A 21,895-nucleotide genomic window follows, 5' to 3' on the forward strand; every position below is an offset into this window, starting at 1 on the left:
TAACATTCCCGTGGGTTAATGACAACCCTGGCACTCTGGGTTAAAGTAAATAAATGAATCTCGCTTGCTTCGGTTTCAGTTCCAGCATACAAGTCTGTGGTGCTTCGTCTGTCACCAGAATTGGCACAGTTGAATTACTGTATAGCTGCCAACTAAGTATAGGCTGAATACACCTGTGAATTTAGAGTTTACACACTGTGCCATTTAGATTGTTTCTGTGTGACCAAGTAGGCTTCAAGATGTATTGAATAGAGTGAACACTGGAAAGTCACAAATGCCAAATTTTTAATTCAGAAGAACATTTATACTAGTTTATTCACATAGGAAGCTTTACACTGAAGAAAAGAAAGGACCTGCCCTTTGCTCTGTGCTGCATCTCAGGTTCATGGGTGAGAGCGCCTTCACTTCTCTAACAGGCATTGAAGCTCTCAAATCTCAGACCAACACTATCGTTTTCTGGGTTCAATTGTGATGTACATCAAGGTTCTTTAAAAGGATCTATTTTAGAAGTAGTTATTTTATGTTTCCAACTCATTTAGGGAAACAGGAGCTATCCATAAACACTAAAATACTGGGTAAAGTAAGTATCACCCACTTGCTAAAGGAATGGTGATGTCAGTCACGTTTTTCTACAGGTGAATTTATGCGGTGATTCCAGCAGTAAAGCTACACCGCAATATGTATGCAGGCTGTTGTGCAGAGCTTTTGTGCGCGTACAATTGACAAACGCTTCACGTGGAGGATGTGTTCTGAGTGTGGTACGCTGAGCAGCTCATGTACTGAGCACTGCGCACGTGGTACAGTGAGCACCTCAGGTGTGGTGTGCATCACCTGCGGTAGGGCGGTGAGCACCTCTCTGGTGTCAGGTGGGCTGCGAGTCCAGTGTACTGAGCTACTTGTCTTTTCTTCTGTCCCTCTCCCCCCACCCAACCCTCGTTCTTTAGGTCTGCTTCTCCAAAGCATGGATTCACCATTATGAATAGACTGAGCATGGAAAATAGGACAGAGCCCATTACTAAAGACCTTGATTTCCAACTCCAGGACCCTTTCCTTCTCTACAGAAATGCCAGATGTGAGTCTTTCTTACACACTGAGTGCTTTGCTTCTCAAGTGGGTCAAGTGTTTGAAACACATAAGGTTGCCTTTATGTTTGTGTTGAACACCAGAAGCCCTGGAGGGTCAGCAGTTGTTCACCTGGGAAATGGGTACCCAGAGGAACGAATAGTTCTTGAATAGCTGGTGACTGCGACTCTAATGGGTCTTGTAATCCTGTGCTTTGCAGCTCTGCCACTTTGCAATGTAAACCATCGTGGGCCTTAAGCTTGAGTAGGGGTCGGGGCAGCGGAGGGACACATAGCTGGTGCCACCCAGCTTAGAGTTCATTATTCAGCTAGTGCCACTTTTTCCTTGTGGACCACTTCTGACCAAACATACTCTTTAAATGTTTGAAGGAGAGGGGTGTATATTTTAGAAGGTCTCTTTTTTAATACATAGTAAACCAAGACATCAAAGTGCAAAGGGTTTTATGCATTAAGAACTTTATAACCATCTGTAATGTGGAAATTATTATAGGGGGCATTTCTTTTATCCATTCTCATATACTACATAGACTATCGCAGATTATACCAAAAATATAAACATACAAACTCTAGAGAGAGAATTTTACATGTAACCTTTTGTTTTTACATAGAACTTTCCTAGGTCTTACAGCATTTATCTAATAGAAATTACTCTTTGAATCTAATAAGCAAGTGTTAAATGTGAGCGGGATTCTAGGACTCCGCTGTCCAGTGTGGTGTCGTTAGCGCTGTGTGGCTGTTGAGCATTTGAAATGTGGCTTGTCAGAACTGAACATGCAACAAGGCTGAAGTGACATAGTACAAAAAGAAAGAGAAGATTAAAAAGAAAGTTCTCAGTAATTTTATACTAATGTGTTGAATTATAATATTTTGGATAGATGGGGTTAAATAAAATGCATTATTAAAATGAATTTTGCCTGTGCTCGCTTCGGCAGCACATATACTAAAATTAATCTTACCTGCTTCTTTGCATTTTTTAACTTAAAAATTCATAGATAGTTCACGTTTGTGACTCACTTTATGCTTTTATTGAGCAGGACTGTTCTATTTTTGTTTCTTTTACCCTATTTGGTAATCACAGTGTTTTCACAGTAAATGTTTTCACTATCTTTTTGCAAATGAGGAAACTGAAGCTAGGGAGGTGACTGGTTTGCGCACAGGCCCACACATTCTGTGTGATAGAAGTTCAAATCGAAGACGACCTGGAGGAAGCACATTAAAATGTTTCTAATCAATCTGCTTGAAAAACGTAATGAAATCCGTTAAACCACAAAGACTGGCAGAGAGTGAGTCCCTTTACCCTCTGGGTGCATTTTGCTGCTGTTTTCCCGATCAATGTCCCACACTGATTACCGCTCAGTCTGGTCCTGCTTTGTTAGTCAACGCCTTATCAACTCTTGATGTCAGAGGTACACAGAAAGCATGGGTGTGGGTTCTGCAGGGTCTCAGTAACTTTGCAATGTTCTTAGACAACCCAGCTATCTTATGGGCTTATGTTTTCTCAGCTGAAATAACGGGTGAGTTGTTCTTCATGCTTTAGACAAGGAACCCAGCTGTAGTTGGGGCTGCTTTTGTGAGAAGTCTTTTTCTTCAAGATCTGTGTACACTTGACTCTTCACCCTGTCCTGTGAATGTCATGGACCTAAAGTGACCTGAAGTGGTCTTGATGTAGGTTTGTAGAGTCATTACATTTAAAAAAACAAAACAAAACAGTGCCTTGATTGATCCTTGACTTGAATGAATTTGGAAGAGACACACAAAAAAGTGAAAATCCCAAAGTCTGATTTAGTTAGCCAAAAATTAGCTACTTGATAAGAAAAAGTGCCTTGAGTTCTAATTAAACAATAAAGATTATTTTACTATGGGAAAGAGTCTATGAAGTCTGAGTTTAATAATGGAATTTGAGCTGCCTAGACTTCAAAAGTAAGACAGCTATTGAAGTTAGTTAAGCATCCTCTCGTGCCTTCCTTCCTTTAACAGATGCTTGCTGTCTGTGAGGCATGGTGTGAAGGTTTTGTAATTGTCCTAGCTCCTTGGAGATAGCGCTCTGACTGTTCACTAAGTGATGCTGAAGTGAAAGGAATTGAGTAATATGCCATGGTCCATGTCGCCTGAAGGCAGAGACACTGAGCAGAGGAACCCAGACATACACACACAGAGATTCCATCTGCTGGTTCACTCCCCAAGTGGCCACAACAGCTGAAGCTAAGCTAATCCAAAACCAGGAGCCAGGAGCTTCTTCTGGGTCTCCCACATGGGTGCAGTGTCCCAAGGACTTTTGCCATGCTCTACTGCTCTCCCAAGTCACAAGCAGGGAACTGGATGAGAAATGGAGCAACCGGGACATGGACTGGTATCCGTATGGGATCCTGGAGGATGCAAATGAAGGATTCAGACACTAGGCTATGGCACTTGGCCCTTAAACATTTTTTTTGAAGGAGTGAAATGGAAGAATTAAGTAGTATTGCAGTATTCACTAGGTAGCCTTAATACCAGAATCTAGGTGACAGAGCAAAGAAATCAGTGATTCTAGGTAGATCACTATCATATCTGAAAGAAAAAGAAAGCTGCAAGGGACCTCAGGAACCTATGTAACATCAAAATATCTAAATTTGTGTCATTGAACCCTAGTGAGAGGAGGAAAAGTCTTCAGGAAAAAAAAAAATTCTTAAGAAATAATGGCTGAGGGGCCCGGCACAGTGGCCTAGAGGCTAAAGTCCTCGCCTTGAACACGCCGGGATCCCATATGGGTGCCGGTTCTAATCCCGGCAGCTCCACTTCCCATCCAGCTCCCTGCTTGTGGCCTGGGAAAGCAGTCGAGGACGGCCCAGAGCTTTGGGACCCTGCACCCGTGTGGGAGACCCAGAAGAAGTTCCTGGTTCCTGACTTCGGACCGGCACAGCACCGGCCATTGCGGTCACTTGGGGAGTAAATCATCGGATGGAAGATCTTCCTCTCTGTCTCTCCTCTTCTCTGTATATCTGACTTTGTAATAAAAATAAATAAATCTTAAAAAAAAAAAAGAAAGTGGCTGAGAACGTTGCAAATCTGGTGAACAAAACAAATGAAAGTAAATTGATTCCAGAAACTCTGAACCTCAGACAGCATAAACTCAGAAGGAAAACCATGCCCATAAATGTGATCATCAAACTACTGAAAAGTAAAGTGGTTTTTCTTTGTTTTTAATCATGAAGTCAGCCAGAGAAAAATGATACATTCCACAGGGGAACTCTGGTTTGAATGACTACATATTTCTCATCAGCAACAATGGAGACTGCAAAAACATTGGGGCAACATTTTAAAGTGCTGAAATGAACGAACTATAAATAATTTAGGCTCCAACAAAAGTAACTCTTAGAAATGAAAGTGAAAAATATAAGGCCTGGCACAGCAGCTGGGGTCCTCTCCTTCCACATACTAGGATCTCATATGGGTGCCGGTTTGTGTCCCGGCTGCTCCATTTCCCATCCAGCTCCCTGCTTGTGGCCTGGGAAAGCAGTCAACGGCCCAAAGCCTCTGGACTCTGTACCTGCGTTGGAGACCAGAAAGAAACTCCTGGTTTTGGATCAGTTCAGTTCCAGCCATTGTGGCCACATGGGGTATGAACCAGCAGACAAAAGATCTTTCTCTCTGTCTTTCCTATGTGGATCTGAATTGCCAATAAAACTGGTAAATGAATCAAGAAAGAGAGGCCAAGGGTCAGGCAGGAAGGACAAAGGGAAATACTGATATTTCAGATGAAAGAGAATTATTTATCAGAAGACCTACTTCAGGAAAAAAAAACGTTCTTCAGATTGAAAGAAAATGAAAATGACACCAAAAGGACAGTTGGAGTGTAAGATGAAGACAAAGCAAGAGAAATAGTAAATATTTGAATTATTACACTAGACTCCAAAAGTTAACATTTTTAGCGTGGGTTTTAATGTAGGTCGATGTACACATGAAACAAGCCCAACTTAAGTAGCGAAGGGAGAGCTGCCTGTGTGGTTGGGAAACCTTTTCATCTTAACTGAAGTGTTAAAATCGAATCCAAGGAGATTGTAAAAAGGTGGATATATTGTGATTCATACAGCAACAACTAAAACGAAACAAATGCAACCAAAAACTAAATCATAGTAAAAAAAAAAAACTCAGATAATCCAAAAGAAGGAAAGGAAGGAGATCATCAACATTGCAACAGAGGAAACAAATATAAAACAAAAATAAGTACAGTGGGTTAGACCGTGGCCTATAATGCTGGCATCCCAAGGGATGTTGGTTTGAGTCCCAGCTCTCCTGCTTTCAATCCAACTCCTTGTTAATGGCATGAGAAAACCAGAAAAGGAAGGCACAATTGATTGGCCCTCTGCAATGCCCACAAGGGAGACCTGGAAGAAGCTCCTGGCTCCTGGCTCTTGCCTGGCCCAACCCTAACCATTGTAGCTGTCTGGGGAGTGAACCAACTGATGGAAAATTGGCTTCCCCTTTCCCCCCCCCTCCCTGCCTCCCTCTGCTATCTAACTTGTTAAAAAAAAAATAGATAAAAACCTAGTCATATGAGGAACTAAATGTAAATGGTATAAACACACAAGTTGAAAAATAGGGATCATCAGATTTGACTTAACAGCATGATCCACCTATATGTTTTCTGTAAAATGTCCATTATGCAAATAATGATGGAAAGGAAGTAGACAGATTAATAGCAGACAAAATCAACATCAGAACAAAGAAAATTATCAGGGATAAAGAGAAATCTTTTGTGATGACAGTCATTCATGTGTATCCACCTAAACAATGAATGAAAGAACTAAAGGAAGTTTTTAAAATCTAATTATAGAGACTTCAGTATTTCACTCTATAATAAATTGGACAACAGCAGTATGAATATAGAAGACCTAAACAACATGGCCAACTCACGTGACACAATAGGCATTTATATAATATTCTATGCAACAACAGTAGGATGCATATTCTTACGTGCATCATATGTTAAGATAAACAATGTCACGAGCCATTAAGAAAACCTTGAAAAAAATCAAAATAATTGAAATCATATAAGGTATTCCCTTATACCACAGAAAAATTTAATCAGAATTCAAAAATGGGAAAAATGTCTAGAATATTCTCCAGAAACTTGGAAATTATAAACTGTACTCCTAAATAACCAGTTGGTCAAAAAAGGAAGATTTAAAAATATCTGCGGATAAATACATGTCAGAGGCAACTAAAGTTTTAGAGGGACATTTATAGCATTAAGTACAGAAAAGAAGGAAGGTCTCAAATCAACAATTCAAGCTTCCACTTTTAAGAAAAGAGGGGAAATTGTAGATTAAGTTAAAAGCAAGCAAAAACAAGGAAACACAAGAGCAGAAATCAATGAAATACGAAGTAGAAGCTAGGAAAAATCAGTGAAGTCAAAAGCAGATTCTTTAAAAATAATCAATAAAACTGATAAACTCCTGGCCAGACTGATCAAGAAAAAAAAAAAAAAGGAAGATACAAATAATCAGTCTCTTATGTAAGCTTGCCCCAACATTGCTGGTACAGACAGTGTCAGACAGTCCAGCATCCCATTGTCTACACATGTCCAGCAGTTTCATTGGGAGTCAGTCCATCTTTTGTTTGGAAGCGGGACTGCATGATGCATTACACCCCCACATTTGGATATGGCAGACACCAGTACTCCAGCACGATACATTTCCATAAACGAGAAGCCATGAAACAAGGTCAACAACTGGTATGAATTAGAACAACAGCCACAACAACAACAAATTACAGCACCATGAAAAAAAACCACACCACCGAGTAACCAACACATTGGTAACAAAAAGGAAACACAAAAGTCTCTTGGGGAAAAATGTTACCACTGTGTAATCCATGAGCCAGTGATAAATATTGAGTCATTTTCTTTCTCAAAATCTTAAATATCTACACAGTAAACTTTCCCCCTAACATTAAAAGCTCACTAAAATCAAGTCACTGCTCACCTTTCTAAGTCTACTATTATTACACTTGCACATTTGCCTAAAGCTGTAATCAAACACAACTGAGTATTTTCTCCAGAATCCTGTTCTGTCTCTGTTTCTAAATCTGTCGTCTTCTCTTCTCCCTCATTGACTAATCACCAGATAAATTCTCCTCTCTGAGAACCACACTGGCACAGTGCTGGCATGCTCCTCCCTGCTGCCTGTGAGTCCTCGCTGTCCTGTAGTCTGTTCCTTGTGTCAGCTGTCGTTTTTGTCTGTTGAGCACCTGTCCCATGGATGCTGAGTCTGTGCTGGGTTTTAGAAATGTAATGATGAGTAGTAAGACACACCCTTTCTGTGCGGGAGTTTATCAGTCTAGCACAGCAGACAGGCACACAGGTACACACATGTTCAAGACAGCATGCCGAATGCGAAGCTGGAAACAAGCAGCAGGCACTTACTGCTTGAGGTTTTGTTAGACTCTGCACGTAGTGTTTCCCCTACTTTCTCTTCTAGAGTGTAAGCCCCTTCTGGGCAAAAGATCCTATTCCTCTCCTGCAGGACTGACTTCTGTGCATTGAGTGTGCACAGTTACATAAGTACTAAGTTTTATTAGATTTCTTTATTCAAGACAATAAAACTCAAGTGAAATGTTCACTGCTAATTTAGTCTTTGTTCTTTTGGAGCCAGGCTTAAAGCAAACCTTAAACATATGGTTCCTCAAAGCACTCAATAGTTTTGGCAGCTTACACAGGAACACTTTGTTCCTTGAGGTTAATTGCATATTGATAATACTAGCATTTATCCAAGAGTTCACAAGAAACGATTTTGAGTGGTGAGAGTAATGTGGGAATGTTAATGTCATCTCTGTGGATGAGGAGATGTATAACAGGTGTTCCATGTGTGTATCTGTAACGTCCGTGAGAGCTTCAAAAAGATCAGGGAAATTTTTCATGAAAAAAAAAAAAAGCTGAATGGATTTTAAATTTTGCTAGTACCAAGATAAACTCATCCTTTAATTCCATTTCCCATGAACTTTAAAACCAGCTTTCATATGTTAAATAACATTATACATGTTCTTTATACAATGCTAAATCCTGAAGAAACTTACTTCAGCCTGTTTACTCTCATTGACATAGTTTGATTTGGTATTTAAGAAATGTGTTCACTACTGCTAAACAGCATTTTCATTATACTGTGTGAAAACAGATCGTGGCCCTGCCTGTGACCCAGTTAAACCCTGACCATGTGTTTAAAGCAGCAAGGCTTACAATATAGATATTTTATCTGCAAATGAATTATGAATTCCTGTTTCCCATTTTTATAGAAGCAACCAAAATTGAAATTTTATTAAAAACAGTTAAAAACTGGTTGTATAGCCAAAGACTAGAATTAACTTGAATCTTGTGAGCATTTACTATAAAAGAAAAAAATGGTAAATTATGCATCATCAAAAGGAAGAATTTCATCAAATTAAGAGCTTCTGTTCTTCTAAAGATATTTAGGACAATAAAAGGGCAAACCACATCTTAGGAAGAAATGCTGAGAATACATGTATCTGACATGGAACTCAGCAGGAACATAGAAATAGCACATAGAAGACATGCAAATTTAAAACTTGGCAAAATACTTGAATACTTTTATAAAGAAGCCATAGGTATGTGAAAAGATGCTCAACATTATTCATTAGAGGCTTCTAAGTTATTCTGTAAAGTATCAGTTTCTGGCTTTTTATGTTGCTCTGTTCTCCTCTACATGGAAATTTAGGTTATAGAAGTTCAGTTATTACCAGGCCTGAGCTATGCTGAATAAAGTTAGTATGAACATTCTGGTGTGTGTTTTTACCTAGGCCTGGAATTGAGGAGTCATAGTAGGGATTTACTTAGCTTGAGTAGGGTCTGCTGATTAGCTTCCAAAAGTTGTTTGCCTATTTATGAAAGTCATATGCTTATGTATACTCTCTTCAACAGTATCTTAGCATTCCAGTGGTAACATATGTCAACGCTTGATCTGTTGGTCCTGTTAATTTTACCTGTTCTGGGATGTCAAAGGGATGGTTCACTATAGTCTTAGCTTGCACTGGGCCATCACTGATTATGTTGAGCATTCCTGTGTATGTCCTTCATAGCTTATTGGACACTGCGTGGATATGCAAAGTAAAACTAGAATGAGTGTCATGTACTCCCTAGAATGGCTAGAATTGGAAAGACTGATATTATCCACTGCCAATGAGGATATGGAGTGACCAGCACTCACACACTTCTGCTGAGTTAGTTACAATGGTACCAGTGACTATTTGTCAATTTCCTATAAATTTGAACACATTATTATCAGATAACCCAGCAAGTTCCATTCACAGATGTTGACTTCAAAGAAGTGAAAAAACAATGTGCACACCAAGGCTTTTATACAAATGCTCAGATTTTTTTTAAATACTAGTAAAAACAAAAAAAAATGAGGAATAACGCAAATACTCATCAGCAGCTAAATGGTTAAACAAATGTTGGTCAATGTAAAGGAATAAACTACTAATGTATTCAGTAACATGCATGAATCTCAGAAACATGCCAGAGGGAAAAAAGCCACCCAAGGAAAATGTGTATCGGGCTATCCCATTCACATGATGTATAAGCTGGGACTGATGTGGCTGTTGACTGGAAAAGAGAGAAAATTGACTTATACCTTGTTTTCAGTGGTGGATACACAAGAGTGTATTATTAATGTCAAAGTTTGCTGATCAGGGCCACATGGGATATCAGTGCCTGATTTGAGTCCCAACTACTCAATTCCTGATCCAGCTTCCTGCTGATGTACCTGGGAAAGCAGCAGATAGTGACCTAAGGACTCAAATCCCTGCCACCCGTAGGGGAGAGCTGGGTGGCCCTGTGGGCTCTTGGTATTGATTTGGCCATTCCAGGGCTTCACGGAGTGAACCAGCAGATGGAAGATCTTTCTGCCCGTCGCTCTTTCAACTAAATACAACTGTTTTTTAAAAAAATCACCGAACAGAATGCTTCCAGATCTTTATATTATTTGTCAATTTTGAAAGATAAAAAATAATTGTCTTATAAAAATTTTTTAAAAGAATGCCTAAGTAATTTGTTACGTGTGTTTTTTAAAATATTTATTTGTTATTTGCAAATCAGAGTAACAGAAAAAGGAGAGACAGAGAGATCTTCCATCTCTTGAATTTGCCATAATGCTAGCCTCTGTTTTTTTTTTTTTTTAAGTAATTATTTGAGAGACAGAGTGGCAGAGAGAGAAAGCTGGGAATTCAGTTCACATCTCCCTTGTGGGTAATGGGGGCCCCACTACCCAAGGCATCACAGACTGCCCTCCTGGCATATCAGCAGGAAGTTGTAATCTGAAGTGGAGCCAGGACTCTTCATGACCCAGGTACCCAGTATTGGGTACAGGCTTCCAAAGTCGGGTCTGAACCGACAGGCCAAATGCTTGTCCCCATGTGTATAATGTTTTAAATCAGCATGATATCCAAGACCTTCCATGTAGCTTGGCCTCAACAGAACAAATAGTTCAGCCTGTGTTTCTAGTCTCCAGATCACTTAGAGAAGCTCTGTCCTCTTTCTCCTGCCTGGCACTTCTGCTCTGTCTGCCATCTCAAAGAAAGATTTCTTTGTGTGGAGAATATGAAAACCTGCACAACTTACTCTTGTTCTAGAGCAGAGGGAATTAACTTTCACTTCTCTTTAAGAGGGAAGTTTTTAAAAAAAACAGCCTTCTGGCAGAGGGAAGCCTCAGCACCCATTGTGCAAATCCTTTGCCTAAAACAAACTGTGGTGAACAGCTAAGCTAGGATTGTAAATATTTTCCCTGGTGGCTAGTGGAGAAATATTTATGAAATGCAAACTTGAGTTTCTTCCAAAACTCCCAACTGAAATGTGCCTGTATATATACCCATAGTACATAATAACAATGAGAAAGTCAAACGTGTCAACAGCAGTGGATCACAGTTTGGAAGCAGCATTGCTTGCAGTAGCTATTCCAAGAGCTCCTTAGTCTGTGGGCCGTGGAGGAGGCAGAGGTCTGGTCTGACAGTGCGGCTGCATTTTGTGGTACTACATTAAGAATAGTAAAGAAACAGATCTGTGTAAGATAGGCACGAATGACGATTCTCATTAATCCCCAAGGCATGGGATTGACAGCCTCCAATAGTAGCTCTTAATTTTCTTTTGGTCACTATCCCTGTTGAGAATCTGATGTATTTTCTCATCATTTCTCCCTCCCTCCCAAGCTCTCTTCTTTCATCTTTCCTCCTTTTGCTTCCTTTAAATGTTGTTCCGTTGCCCTCTGTGAGGCCCTGTGCCTGGTACTCCCCCACCTCCAGAATGCCCTGAGCATGGACTTGGCATGCAACTTTAGGGATTTTACTGAAGCCCGAAAGCCCTCCAGAGTCAGGAAACATCTTCAAAGTAATTAATCACATAACTAAAAATATTTCACTTTCTCCCCAGGCAGAAACTTAGTATCCTCAGGAATAACAAGAGAATACCTTTCTCTTCTGGATCTGCCCAACAATAGAAGATCCTCCAAATAAACCCATTCAGCTCCCCGGCCATGTGAACTGGGAGATAAGGACTTTGACATTTCATTTCCAATCAAAAGAGGCCGTTCTGCTGCATGTGAGAGGAGTGGTTGGTTGCACATGGTAACCTTCAAGGACTCTCTTTAAATCCAAGACAGAAAGAAGGTTACAGGAGTTTTAAGAATCAGGATGTGGGCACTGGTATGACTTTGTGTCTATAAACCTCCCTTGGCATTCTCACTGAAAAAAAAAAGATTTATTTATTCACTGTTGCCTAGGCAGCTAATGTGTTTTAATATACGATTACAGCTACTATGACTTGAGGGGTGGAACTTGGCACTCTGACCTCAAAGCTAGAATTCCTTTTTTGTTCTCTGTCAGTCCTGCACTCCTGTAGAAAGGAGGGGCTCTGAATGCTAACGGAGACTGTTTGTCTAAAGAACTGGTGTCCCATCCACTGAGGAGACTCAGGAAAACCCCATGGAGAGCGGAGGTGCAGTTTTGAACTTTGAGGAATCTGTGCCTGAATTTTGTTTCTCCATGTGTTGAGTTGTGACACCTGATAACATTGAAATACACACACACACACACGTACACCAACAAATAGAAAATATGGGTAAACCAAATATCTCTTCTCCTAACCACCTCATTTATACAACATCCATACTTCCATCGTCAATGGTTAGGGGAATCACATCTGAGCAGTCTTCAGGGAATTTATGGAAAATGAGCATGATGAACAAATGAGTCATATTTTTGGAATATTTTTTTTTTAGCAAAGTAAACCTTTGAATTCTCTTTTCCATGAACTTTTTGAAGCCCTGCCACTTAGGACATTTACGGGAGTCTGATGGGAAAATCCGTTTTTTTTCCCATATCTAAAGTGCTGTAACTGCTCACTAGCTGCTCAAATGAGGAAGAAAAGACCCGTGGTGGATAGTTACTGGGAGAGAGCACGGGGCAGTGAATCTGCTCTAAAGACCTCGGTACTACCAAGGAGGCATCACTATATCAAAATGCTGGTTGGGGTTCAAACACTGCAGCTGTGGCTTGGAGATGCACTATACTTTGAGAAAACCCAGTTGTTGGACAAAGTAGCAGTATAAAATTTGGCAGAGAAAAACCAGATTCCAGAACATTTCCTTAACTGCTTCATGTGTGAAACTCCTTTTGGTCTCCCTACTTTGCATATTGTAAGTGATCATAATGGCTACATCCAGTGTCGTGTATGTTCTGTTTTCTGATATCACTCATTTTTAAACAAACAAAAATTACAGGAAATCAGTTTCACATAATCAAGTTCTAAAACCAGGACTTATTTAGTTCTTAATTTAGAGAAGGAAAAATGGTGCTTGTCCCATGTCTTTAGAGGTTTTGGAGAAATGAAACAACTTTTTGCCAAGAGCTAGTGGCAGAATTAGCCCGTGCACAGCCTGAGAGCTCTTGTTCCATATTAGAACAAAAGCGGGGTTTAGCTTTTGACAGCACATAGGGCTTTTGGAAGGGTGGTCTCCTTTGTCCGTATTCACAGCTTAAAGGCAACATTTTAAAAGTGCAGATGCTCCAACTCACTTTTCTTTGATCAGAAAAGAACAGCGGACTCCTCTAACCAGACAATTGCTCTGTAAAATCACTTGTTTTATACTTAAGCTGTTTTGGGCAAAGCCATTTCTGAAACTGCTAAACATTTGCTTGAATCATCTGATTCAAATGTGAATGAGTCTGTTCTTCACCGGAACAAACTTTTGACCTGAAGAAATACTATTTTCTGAGTAGCTTATGCGTGTCTTCCTGACTGACTACAGTTATACAACACTGGACTGACTCCTCGTCATTGAATCACTTAAGAGAACAGATTTTCAGTGTGTTGCTGAAACTGACATTTTGTATAAATCTTATACTTTCAAGATGATGAAGAGAAATACATGTGATTTTGTGGATTTGTTGGCATTCTTTGAGCTCTTAGTTGCCAGGGCCTGACAAGTAGTCAGTCATGGAGAATGGTGTATGCTATAGCGGTTGTAATAAGAAATGTACATAAATGGATACGTGAGTGACTACATATTGTTGAATGCATAGAAACATATCATTTCTGGGAACTCATAGCCTCATGGCAGTTGTAAGTAATAAACATCGCTTGCATCCAAGAATATAAATTGTTTGAAGCAAAATAGATCCTCTAGTGGAAATTAGCAGGAGAACACCAGGGACAGCATGGGAATAAACATGCCATAGACTCCTGTAGCAGGTGTGACCAGTTGATAAAGGATCCTAGCCTGTGGGGTTTACCATGCTTAATTGAGTCAAAATAGTCATAACTACTGACATTAGCAATTACACAAGAGCATGAGTTCTGAGATTTCAGTTCAGTCCAGCAAGTATTTTTGTGTCGATGCTGGTTGTTATTCTAGATATATTAACAAAGTCCTTCATTCGAGCATTTCGCATCTAGTGGAGGCATCAAATAGGTAAAAACTTAATTAGTTCTTATTTTCAGTACAAAGATAAATTAATAAAAATAGCTAGAAGCCAAGACAAAATTAGGACTCTTTGTCCCGGAAAGAGTGAAAAAGATAGAGTGCTCAGGGGATGAGGAGGTGGTGCCCAGAGAAGGGGTTGGTGTCCTGGGGAATGCTGGCATGAAGCTCAGGGCCTCTGGCGTGGGCTGAATCACTGAGCTCACGACCAGCAGGAAGGTGCAAATCTTAAGTAGCCAACAAAGGAGACTGAATTGTTCCTATTTATTATTATCTATGGGTTTAAATAAATGTCCACTCTGTTCTGTGTCCTGACCTAGAGCAAAGGCACTTTTTCCTGAGCGAGTAAAATGGGAAACTTCATCTACAGTGGAGAAGATTCCACCTGGCCTTGGGTGAGCCCAAGAGAGGGGGTGCTGGTTGCTTGGCAGTTAGGGAGGTCTTTCGACATAACCTGCAGGCATCAAGAATGAGTACTTTCTAGAAAACGTTTAAGTCCATCTTTTGCTTGGAAGGTAATAAAATCTTGTTAACAGCTGGAAAGTATGTGTTAAAGTTGTACAAACCAGTAGGCAAGAGGTTTGTCTTTGTGTTAACTCTTTAATAAAGTGAGTTTATCTAGAAAAGGAGGGGTTTTAGGTTTTCTACTCCTTCACGCCCAAACACTGTGCCCCACGCACTGACAGCCTTGCCTTGTCCCCAGGTCATAGGATCAGTGATTTGTGGGGCGCAGTAAAACAATGTCATGTGAAAAGAACCAGACCAGGGCCCAAGATAACAGCGCTATGTCGACACTCCGCGGCCACTGCTGATCTTGCTGTATGAGATGTGTCCGTGTTTGGTCAGCAAGGCTAAGGCAGAAGGTGAATGAAAGAGCAGTGTTGTAAATGCCTTCAAGAACTCACCAGAGGGAAAGCCTTCTGAGTGCAAACATTCCAGAAGCCGCCTGTTTGCCTTCTATGGACAGCAGCCGCAGGCACTGGCCTTCGCCGCTGTAAAACCCCATCAGTCCTCAACAGCTCCCTCACCCCCTTCCTTCTTGTCCCCTCTCCCTTCCTTCTGTACTTCCCATTTTCTCTCTCAGAGCTCCTGGAGTCTTGGTGTGAGCAAAAACTCATTTCCATCTTTTTACTAACTCTAGAAGTTAATCAGATATGTAGAGAAGTGTTGGAAAACATCATTGATTTGATTGAGAGAGGGCCTGTTGGAGAGAAAGGATTGAACCAGGAGCAATGCTACCAGCTCCCTCGGGTTCATCAGACCAGACTCCTCATTGCCAAGGGAGGTTGCAGGGCTGCACTCCCAGAGCCCCCTCTTTCTGATTTTGAAGTGTTGGGTGGCCGTTTCTGAGGATGGTAGCTGTGTGTGCCCTCTTTCTGCAGTCCTCCCCACCAGTCACCAGCATTGTGCTCACCCTTGTAAAAGCTTGAACCAGACACTGCAGTACAGTCAGTCAAACATTATATTTGAGGATGGTCTCAAAAGCAAATGTTTGCACTAAATGCATGATTTGATGGTCTCCAAGCTTCCATCGAGACTGTCCCTGTGCTCGGGAGAGATAAATGTTAGGGAGGGAATGAAGTTGGGAGGAATTGTTCAAATTTGGATTATCCTGAAATGCCCAGAAGGGATTTGTGTGGTTACACCACCGTGTTTCCATGGTTCCCCTAGTAAAGGAACCTATCACTTCCTTTGCTGGGTACTGACTGCGAAAAGCACAGTTCTGTCCTGCAGGAGTCAGTGACATTATTGTTAAAAATACAAAAAAAATCACCAAATCAAATACCTGACTATTTCGATTTTACCCATATAATTATGACTTTATCATACACTTACAAACAGTACACACACACACACACACATATATATTTTTCAAAATTTCCATAAATACCGGCACAGACAGATCCTTGTTAAATGGCTGTCAACTATTGTTCATGATTTAGAGTTGAGAAATGATGGGGTAAATTTTTTAAAGCCAATGACATATTGAGATAAATTGGGAATATTTATCAGGAACATAAGACAGGGTTAATCCCCAAACATCCAAACCGAATGAATGTACCAGGCTAAAAAGAAACAGTTTCAAATCCAAATATAAGTGACACCTGATACCGTCTCTATTGACCTCGTCCCCACCTCTTAAAATTAAGCCAGCTTTTAATTTTTTCCGCTGAAAAAAATGAAAGCATTAGAAACACCATTATTGAATATAATTGTCCGTCTGTCTTATCCTGTGTATACCAACAAAATTCAGACATGAAATCTAATATAGAAATTTGAGTCTCCTTCTCATTTCCTATTGAATGAGGAGAGATTAGAAGATGATATTTTACCATACCGGAGCCTGTGGTTTGAAGATGGTTCAGATTTTTTAAAATTTATATTTTATTTTGGAGACAGCAAAGATTCAGTTTTCAATGGAGAATTTCTGCAGAATAATCTAAACAGGGACATTATGATTTTAGGCAAAGCTTCACAAATATGTTGCTGATAGGGTTGATTCAATACAAAGATGACTGCCCAAGAGATGAGCCCTTGGAGTGGGGGAGCCACCTTCCTGTGGCCCTCAGCGCTCTGTGTGTGCATTTAAACCTGGCCGGCCTGTGCCTCACTCCACGTTTGGGGGTTCTTACCTGCAGGAGAGATGTGCAAGTGGTGGAACTGAACTTCATGCACCCCAGGACCTTTGCAAGTCACCTCTGTTTCGGCAGACAGAGGACTGGGGAACAGCTGGTATGCGGGCGTAGCAGGCTGGACAAGGGCACGCAGCATCGTCAGTTTCCGGTGGGACACAAACAGGGTGATTTTTGAAGCTAAATGAATATCCTGCCCATGGCGTTTTCTCTTGTGAATTTTTTCAAACTAATCCTGTAGTGCCATCTTGGTGCCACAGAAGTCTACGTGGCTCATATGATGTTGCTAAAAATGGAGGTCTCAGGAGCTTAGAATCCTAAAACCACAGTTTCCTTCTTGGTTCTTTTCTGTCTAGTCTGTCTGTCTCTCTCATCTCTGCTAAATGTGTTTCCTGCTTGTGTGGGGCTAGACCCCTCCTCCGATGACTTTCCCTGGACTGAAAGGAGAAGGTAGCGGTGCCTGTCAGCCTGTCAGCTCATCACCTCCCCAAGGTATGCCGACCTCTGGCTTTTATATGTCACCACGAGCCGTTCTGATATGCCCTCTTGTGTGCCAGAGCGATAGGCCTGCCCAGGGGGCTGGTAGCTGTTCCCAGGCCTGAGAAGCGGAAGCCGCGGCTGGAACATGCACTTTGATGGAATTCTCAGCCCCTCTCCCAGCACATTACAGCTCAAGCTGCAAAACTATTTTAGGGAGGAAAAACAGTCGAGGCTCCGTTTCATGTCTTTATCTTGCTGCCAGGACAGTTGGTGAACCTGTTTTTATTTCTGGGCCGTTTAAACTCTATTTTCAAATCAGCCAGTCACCGGGATGAGAGCAGTTCTTTCCAAATGATCCCATCTTAGTGCTAAAACCATGCTGTTTGCAAGATAAATGGATGGATCCTAGGAAGGTCTTAAATCATGGCGGCAAACCCTGCCTTTCTTTGGCTCATCTGAGAGATGTTTTCATGGCCGCTTCCTCCCTCACTCTGCACAACCGTTGCCCTTTGTGCCAGTATCTTCCTTGGCATCTTCTCCTTAGGAAAACCTTAAGATAGATGCCACCGATGTGTCATCTCTGAAAAACAACACCCAAACTCTTTCTACTTAATATAGTCTGCTGACCCCCGTGGCTGGACTTGTCCCCTCTTGGCCTGTGGGCCTCTGGTTTCCTAGCTGTGCTGAGGGGAGGAAGGGAATTGTTTTTTTCTGTTTCTTTCCCTTGCTGCCACCTTTCTCCTTTGATGCTTTTGAAAAACTCCCGGTCTCCAAGGAAAGAGTCTTCCCGTCCCCCACCCCCTCCGCCCCGCAAATAAAAAGGAGAAAGAAAATGCAAACATTAGAGCGGCCTCCTGTTTTGTAGCTTAAAGCTACCAGCACAGACAGTCCAGATTTTGGAAAGGGTTCCATGTGCATGTTTCTTGTAAGAGCACAAGGTCAGCATGCAGGATTCGGTCTAGGGAATTGGGTTCGTGGTGGCAGTCAGGAAATAGCCGTCCACATGAAGGTTTGAGATGAGAAAATTTCACTTGCATGGAAAAGCACTGACAGCACAGCTTCAGAACTCGGATGTATCTTAAAATGTGCGTCCCTCTGCCAAGGGAGGAGCAAGAGAGAAGACTCCTGGCTCAGAGCCTTGTGCCAAAGCTGGGTTTGCCCTGCCCTTCCCCAGGGGTCACCCAGCCCCATGTCCCTGAGACACCAGTCCTTAGAAGAACAAAACTGAAAACGCAAACTTGTCATGTTGGTAATTCAGCCTCATTCAGTCCCTCTTGAAGTCATCTGCTTCAAACAAGCCTGAAGAGACATTGCTTACACCTTTGGGGAGTTTTGAATCATCACTGACCAGAAGCAGAAATTCCATGCCTAGACCTTGGTCAGGTAGGCAAGAAAAAAAAAGTGATGCAGTTAGAAGATCAGGACAATTTTCATGACAAAAATAACAGAACTGAACATTTTGAAAGATGATGTTTTCCTAAGTATTTCTTTTAAAATGTGTTTGTTGATTTTCATGGCCCTGTCATACCATTGCAGCCGTTTTCAAGAAAGACTTTTCCAATAGGCATAGGCTAATGCATTATTTTCATGCTTATTAACCACGAAATAATTTGAGATTCTCAGACATCGACCAACGTATTTTGGCACAATTTCAGCCTTTGCTGTGAGAATGATGTAGATAGGCGCACATTAAATTTAGTATACAACCGATATAAAGATTTCTAAATCAATCAATAGTAGCTGCGTTATGCCACACTGCCTTTCATCACCAGAGGATTATATCGTTATCATAACTTGTCTCTTAACAGTTGTCAGAGCTTTATTATTCTATTTTTTTCCTGTGCCCTATTCCAACTTATAGCTTACCAAGCCAATTTTTCAGTTAACAGATTCCTGAGAGAAGAAGGGAGGGAGCCTTCTAGGCATAATTTGAGCATCAGATTTCTGAATATTTAAAAATAAAGATGGAATGTGTTTATGAAATGTGCAAATGGAGTACGGAAACAATGATGTTTTGAAGCCAGGAAGTTTAGAAATTCTGAGTTCATTTTCAAACTGTATTCGTCTGCTTGAGAAGTGTTAGGAGTATTTAGCAAATGCTGATAGTGTTCACGTCCTGGATGTTTTTTAAGGAAACCATATTATATTGCATGTGTGTGTATGTGAGTGTGTAAGCATGCGTGCATATAGATTTCCCTGTGGCCCCAAATTCCAGCGCTGGATTTTTAAGCTTCAGCCTCAATGATTGGTTTCATTTATTCTTTTGTTTATTGAATAAACTAATTCAGTTCTTGAAGGTGTTGTTTTCCTGAAAGGTGGAAAAAGAAGTTTCTTTTCGCTTTGTAGTCTGGTGAATGCTTATAATTTATTGGCCATGTGTTTTTGCAGTGTCCATTTATGGAATTTGGTTTTATGATAAGGAAGAATGCCAAAGAATCGCAGAGCTCATGAAGAAGTAAGTGCCCAAAGCTAAATATTTTTCAGGACCTGGTACTTTTGTTTGTATTTCTAAGTGTATGCAACTACACTGTAATTTTAGCAGGATACATCTCTGGTAGCAATCCTTTCCACAGTGGTCAGGAAAATGTTTAACGTTACTTCAATGAAAAAATTGACACTAGAAATGACTTGCTGTATTTTTACTACGTGTGATTTTTTTCATCTCAAATGACTCAACATTTTCCTCTGCCTGTGGAAAACATATGCAAGGATAATATAAATTGTTCCAGATGGCATGTCTTCTTAATATTTTCCTCATCTGTCAATTAGCATATTAGGCATTGAAAAGATCTCAGTGTGTCTTATCAGGCAAAAGAACATTCAGCAGGGCCAGTGCTAGGATGCCACGGTTAAGCTGACACTTGCAACACCAGTGTCCCATATCCAAGATGCTGTTCAAGTTCTGGCTGTCATGCTGCAGCTTCAGCTCCCTGTTGATGTGCCTGTGAAGGCCACGGAGGGTGACCTACGTGGTCAGAACCCTGCCACTCACCTGGGAGACCTGGGTGAAACTCCTGGCTCCTGGCTTCAGTCACCAGTGAATGAAAGATTCTCTCTCTCTCTCTTTCTGTCTCCCTCTGTCTTTCATGTATATAATCTTAAAAGGAAGAGAAAGAAGAACATTTGGAGTCCTCCTAAAAGGTCACTCCAGATTCTCTAACATTGCACATTTTCTTTCTGTCCTGTTTTCCTTTAACTCTCCAGCTGTGTTTAGAGGAGCTGATATTTTTCTCCCAGTCTCAAAAATGGAGTACCCTAGAACTTTATTTTCAGCCATTTTGGACGTTTTCTGGATGAATGCTAATTTAGTTCACACTGCTAGACTCTCTCCATGCCCCACCTCTCCCACTCTTAACCCTCCCGATGCTTCATGTTTTGTCCCTTTCTGCATGTGGGGAAACTGAAAAAAAAAAAATTCACTGTCCCAGTTTCCTCACCTTGGGCTTCCCTAATGACTTTGAAAAGAGGACCCAGGTGTGCTTGCCGTCTGCTCCCGTGAGCCGTGGTCCAGGACTGCCGTCATTTCCATGCCGTCTGTGGGCAGCGGGGTGAGGGCCTTGGAATGAAATGAGTTTCCTATACATGTGGTGCTCAGCCCGGGCCTGGACTCAGCTAGGCCTGCGGGATGGCTGCCACCCACGTGGATGTGACCAAGCAACTGTCTGCCAGAGAAGTGAATTTCCATCTTAAATCCTAGGGTGGTGAAAGGACTCCAGCGTGACCCCGAGGAAATGGAAACTAGGAAACACTTTTTAATAAATATAATTGATTCCTGAAAATGCGGCCTGTGTGAGCTCAAGTTGCAGATGGCGCTCAAGTGTGTCCACACTACTGTTTACCATCATCGTAATGGCCAGTTACTAGGGTATCTGTGTTATCGTAAACTGTACAGTAGACTAGAGCAGACTTTCTTGTGGATTAAAAAGCATCCCGTAGCCCAGCCAAAAAGCTGCGCTTAAATGATCTGTGTTCTGCAGTAAGGGCTTAATAACCCGGGCAGGAAATTGATCATTTACTAGCAATAAGCAGCTGATTTGTGTGGACTCCAGAAGTAAATCCTTCAGGAAAGTCAGAGCTCATTCGCTCCCTTTCTTTGTGCCCTCCCCCGACAAACTCAGGGGCAATCATAAAGGAAATGGAGCTGCCAGTCAGAACACAGAAAAGGAAACTCCGTCTTTGTGCATCCCCCAGAAGCGTGCATGCAGGCAAGGTCTTCCGAAGAGCCACAGATGGGTGTAGTGTGAAATGCTTGCACCCAAATAAGCCTCGTTGAGTTCTGCCTTCCGTTCAGTTCCTGAAGTTTCCTGAAAGGCAGTCCACCCCCCCTCTTGGAGGCACTCACTGTCCGAGCAATTTTCTCAACGCCCCCCTTCTCCCAATGGCACCGTACTGTGTTTGCAAACGTCCACAGAGGGACAGGGTCCCTATTGCTGGAACCCACCTTGCCTTGCTTTCCAGGTCCTCTGGGGTGCAGGGAGGAGGAAAGCGTATGCCTGTCCTGCAGGTCCGTCAGGGTTTTTGGGCTCCGTATGGGGTTCTCTCAGCAGGTGAGGGTGGTGTGCTTTTATGTGTCCTGAGAGTTGGCCAGTTCTCTTCATGAGAAGGCGGCTCTTGCAGGTTTTCAACCAGGCCTCCATGTCTGTCGGACGACTCACCTCTGCCAGCGCCACGTACAAATGGCCACGAGCGATGCAGAAGCAGCAAGGGGCCTGGCCAGGTGATGGGCGGGATGGGAGGC

The 21,895-nt window shown here is 41.7% G+C and overlaps 1 protein-coding gene across 2 annotated transcripts in view; it reads left to right on the top strand.

The window, feature by feature from the left end:
- DCP1B (decapping mRNA 1B) overlaps positions 1–21,895 on the top strand; it is a 51,029-nt gene that overhangs the window by 8,512 nt on the left and 20,622 nt on the right. For both annotated transcript variants that reach the window (XM_040972181.1, XM_040972180.1), the window contains exons 3-4: positions 945–1,072; positions 19,546–19,612. In XM_040972181.1, coding sequence (XP_040828115.1) covers positions 945–1,072; positions 19,546–19,612 — 195 coding nt within the window. The remainder of the gene's footprint in view (positions 1–944; positions 1,073–19,545; positions 19,613–21,895) is intronic.

The sequence above is a fragment of the Ochotona curzoniae genome, unplaced genomic scaffold (genome assembly GCF_017591425.1).
Source record: "Ochotona curzoniae isolate NIBS_2020 unplaced genomic scaffold, NIBS_Ocur_1.0 contig_2235, whole genome shotgun sequence".
NCBI lineage: Eukaryota > Metazoa > Chordata > Mammalia > Lagomorpha > Ochotonidae > Ochotona > Ochotona curzoniae.